General features: G+C 39.1%; 1 protein-coding gene across 1 annotated transcript; it reads right to left on the bottom strand.

The window, feature by feature from the left end:
- Positions 1-1,349: 1,349 nt before the first annotated feature.
- Positions 1,350-3,472, bottom strand: LOC138347601 (uncharacterized). Its single transcript, XM_069295899.1, has 4 exons — positions 3,179-3,472; positions 2,489-2,858; positions 2,171-2,397; positions 1,350-1,910 (listed from the first exon to the last, which is right to left on the bottom strand). The coding sequence occupies exons 1-4, from the start codon at positions 3,470-3,472 to the stop codon at positions 1,350-1,352; spliced, it is 1,452 nt and encodes a 483-aa protein (XP_069152000.1).
- Between the last annotated feature and the right edge of the window lie 984 nt (positions 3,473-4,456).

The following is a 4,456-nucleotide window of genomic DNA, read 5'->3' as shown; positions in this document are numbered from 1 at the left end:
TACCATAATGTGACATTTTCCCCAATGTACTAGATTGCAGTCTTCACACCTCTTAAGAACCTCATAAAAATGACTCAAACACCGCTCAAATGAGTTACCTACCACTAAAAATTCATCCATAAACACCTCAATAGTGTCCTTCACCATATTGGAGAATATCGACATCATACATCACTGAAATGTGGCGGGTGCATTGCAGAACCCAAACGACATTCTCTTGAACTCAAAGGTCCCATATGGAAAACTAAAGGTGGTTTTCTCTTGATCTTCCAGTGTAGTAGAAATCTGATTATACCCCAAATAACCATCAAGAAAATAGTACCAACCGTTTCCGGCAAGTCTATCCAACATCTGATCCATGAAGGGCATAGAAAATGGTCTTTTTGGTCCATGCATTTAATTTCTGGTAAACCATACACACCCTCCAACCAGTCACCGGTCTCATTGGAACAAGCTCATTTTTCTCATTGGGGACCACATTCGTTCCCCCTTTTTTAGGTACACACAGAACAGGGCATACCCAACTACTATCAGCGATTGGATATATCACTCCGGCATCCAACCACTTAATAATTTCCTTCTTTACCACCTCTTGCATAAGTGGATATAGACGTCTCTGATGCTCAATACTTGGCTTATGATCGGGCATGAGTTGGATTTAATGAGAACAAATATCGGGAGGGATCCCAATAATATCCGCAATAGTCCACCCAATAGCTCTTTTGAACCTTTTTAACACTTTCACCAAACTCTCAACTTGATGCACATTCATATCTGATGCAATAATAACCAACAAAGTATCATCTTTTACCAAGAATACATACCTCAGATTAGGTGGTAGAGGCTTAAGTTTTAATTTTGGAGCCTCCTCAATAGACGGTTTCGCGGGTGGAGATTCGCGATGTTGAATATCTAACTCAAATTTCTTTGGTTTAAAATGAACATTACCTCGATCAAGTGCCGCGACCAATGACTCATACTCATCAATGCCATCACTATCAAAATTCATGATCACTGCCGCCAATGCTTCTACACCTAGATGCTCTTTGATTTGTAGTTGAGATGACTCTTCAAATCCGTAGGATATAGAAGATATTGAATGGATCTCACCACTCTGCCTCATGGACGTACAAATGTTGAAGGTCACTTCTTTATTGTTCAAACGGAATTTCATCTGCCCCTTTTTTTATATCAACCAAGGGCCTACCACTAGCAAGGAATGGCCTCCCAATAATAATAGACACCTCAAAATCGAACTCACAATCAAGAATCACAAAATCGGCCGAAAGTATGAATGATTCCACATTTACTAGCACATCGTGGAGTATACTAATGGGCCTTTTTACCGTTCAATCGGCCATCAGTAGCCGCATCGGAGTGGGCTTTGGGTTACCCAAACCCAACTTCTTGTAAATCGAGAGGGGCATGAGATTTATACTTTCCCCAAGATCACGTAATTCTTTCGCAAAATATAAAAACCCGATTGTACAAGGAATAGTGAAAGTACCCGGATCTTCTTTCTTTTGCACTAAAGATCTTTTAGCAATGGCACTACAGTGCTGCATTCTATCATCATACTCAAAAGTGTCTGATTTTTTCTTTGTAACCAAATCTTTCATGAACTTGGCATAATCGAGCATTTGTTCAAGAGTTTCTACCAAAGGGACATTGATAGAAAGTTGTTTCAACATCATCATAAAACACCAATATTTACCATCTTCAGTCTTTTTTACTAATCTTTGTAGGAAAGAAGGTGGTGGTCTAGGCATGGGGATCACCTTTTGAGGCACCTCAACATCTTTTACCATTTTATCTTCTAACTCACCACTAACCTCCACCACTGTATCATCATCTCTTATCACCTTTTCTACACCAAGCGGCATAGGTGGGTCACTGATTTGCTTACCACCCTGAGTAGTGATTGCCATACAATGCTCATCATTTTTTGGATTTTGGACAGTGTTGCTAGAAAGAGTGCCCGGTTGCCATGTGTTCACAGTTGTAGACAATTGGGCCATTTCCAACTCAAGATGCTTAATCGAGATTGCATGTGTATCAACTTTCTGCCCTATATCTGCTAAGTCATTCCTTAACTCTTTAGTGTGCTCATTACTAGAATCAAACCTCCTCATCATTTTATGTATCATATCCTCAACTCATGCCATACTACCTCCACCATCCCTTGGAGCAACTTCACGTTTTTGAGGTGGATTATAGGGACACTTCTATCATTTCTGTTACCATAGTTACTCCGGTTGAAGTTGTTGTCGCGGTTGTAATTCCCATCTCGGTCATAATGACCTTCATGGTTATAATTACCATAGTTCCCACCTTGGTTTCCTTGACCTTTGTGCCAATTCTCCAGATTGGAGCCTTGGGCATTCGGTCGAAAACTCCCTGTCTGATCATTCACCGCATAGGAGTCCTCATCATAATAATATTCATCATTTGGCGTAGGTGGTTTAGAAAAGTAGTTCACCACATTTACCTTTGTTCACACCCCCAACAACATGTTTCAACACTAACCAAAGCTCAGTTCTCATTTGATCCATCTCCTCACGAAGATCATCTGCGACTGAGTTGTGTCCGGATTGGATTGCGAAGTTGTTTCTCCTAGTATCTGACTTCCTAGTATTCCAAGCTCTATTATTTTGGGAGATTTTCTCTAACTTTTTAGCAATTTCGGCATAAGGACACTCCCCATAAGAATTACCTGCTATTGTATCCAACACCACTTTGTTATCATCATCTTCTCCCCGATAGAAATACTCTTTCAGAGACTCATCATCAATGCGGTGATTTAGAACACTTTGCAAGAATGAAGTGAACCTATCCCAAGAACTGCTAACTGACTCTCCCTGTAGTGCCACAAAGTTGTTCACTCTGTCTTTGTGGTTTAGTTTCTAAGATACCGGGTAGTAGCGTGCTAAGAAAGCATCCCTCAGTTGATTACAAGTGAAGATTGAGTTATAGGGGATCTCAATAAACCAGATAGCAGCCTCACCCGTTAGTGAGAGAGGAAAAACTCTTAGCCCGATTACATCCATATTCAAATCGGACCTCCCTACACAACTTTTTCACACTGCCCTTACCTTAGCGATGTGGGCATGTGGATCCTCTGAAGGTAGCCCTGAAAATAAATCTCTGGCAGTGAGCTTTGCTTCAGACTACTAGTTACCACAAAAGTGTGGCCATGTGGTAGAGGGCACAAGACAAGTGGCCCATTAGAGTCTGCGATATTTTCATAGCCCCTATAGTACTCTTGAGGGCGTGGAGCAGGAGGTTGTCTCCGTATTTCACCTTCCCCACGAAAATCAGGTAATACAAGGTCACGAGCATCGACCAATGGTTGAATTTGCGGGTCGACCTCATCACCTTGGATGCCCAAATTCTGATTCATTCTTCTTAAAGCACGCTCGAGTTCGGGGTCAGGTTCAATTACTGGTATTCCTCTACTCCATGTTTTTGGCATGTAAGGAAGTTAGACCTACAGGAGACAAAAACAAACGAAAAAAGTAAAATTATAAAAATGTTGACTAAACTTCTGTAATAAGCTTAAAGTTAATCTAAAAGCCACTTTCCCCGGCAGCGGCGCTAAAATTTGATACGCTCAAATTTACTTCTCGAAACAAAGTAAAAGTGGTCTCATCAAGTAAACAACCCAACTAGTTAGGTTGAGATCGTTCCCACGAGGAAAATGGTTCAGACTTAACTTTATTTTGTTATTACTTCTATTTAGTCAATTATTTCCCAAAAATAAATAACTAAAGGGGTTTTTGATTAATAAAAGCAATTAGCTAAATTAAAGTAAATAAGTATTGGAGTTTAATCAATTAATGAGAGTAACTAGGGCATAAGTGTTCCCCACAGGCTTCTAACTCAGTAATTCTAGCTATAACAATCTTTTCCTAGTATCTTGCATGCAAAGTGATAAGTTAAGTGATAAGTTAGGTATCTCTAAATCCTTGGTCCGACATCTAGAGAATTTCACTCCGCAACTTGGTCCGGCTACATGTGTTGCTTTACTAAATCTTATCTTTACCTTATATTAAGCATCATATTCGACATTTGACTAAGTTGTTACTTCGTACCAACCAACACTAGCCTATTAGATAATATACACTAAATTTATGTTGATATTCTAGAATTTTTATTTTAGCTAGATTTTACCTTGTTGTTTACCCATGGTTCCCTCAACCCTAGTTATAGAGTTTTGTTACCCATGCTAATAAACACACAACTCATATTGATAATATAAGAATTCATGCACTTACTGTTATGAGAATGAAGAAAATTCAGAAATTCACTTGAATAATTCACAAAAACACTAACAATTGATTCCGGAAAAGTATGATCAAATACCAAAATCAAGAGTTCACTTAAATAAGAGAACTAAAAAAATATCCAAAAGTCTAACCCCAAAAACGAGGTTTTTCAAACTATTTATAATAAAATA

The sequence above is a fragment of the Solanum lycopersicum genome, chromosome 3 (genome assembly GCF_036512215.1).
Source record: "Solanum lycopersicum chromosome 3, SLM_r2.1".
Taxonomy (NCBI): Eukaryota; Viridiplantae; Streptophyta; class Magnoliopsida; order Solanales; family Solanaceae; genus Solanum; species Solanum lycopersicum.
The sequence above is the reverse complement of the archived record's forward strand: the minus strand, read 5'-3'. Positions and strand labels throughout refer to the sequence as shown.

Coding starts and splice junctions, on each gene's coding strand:
- LOC138347601 (XM_069295899.1), bottom strand. CDS start 3,472: ATGCCAAAAACATGGAGTAGAGGAATACCAGTAATTGAACCTGACCCC. Junction 2,398..2,488: donor TGTTGGGGGTGTGAACAAAG/GTAAATGTGGTG, acceptor ATGATCAGACAG/GGAGTTTTCGACCGAATGCC. Junction 1,911..2,170: donor TGCTCCAAGGGATGGTGGAG/GTAGTATGGCAT, acceptor ATCACTACTCAG/GGTGGTAAGCAAATCAGTGA.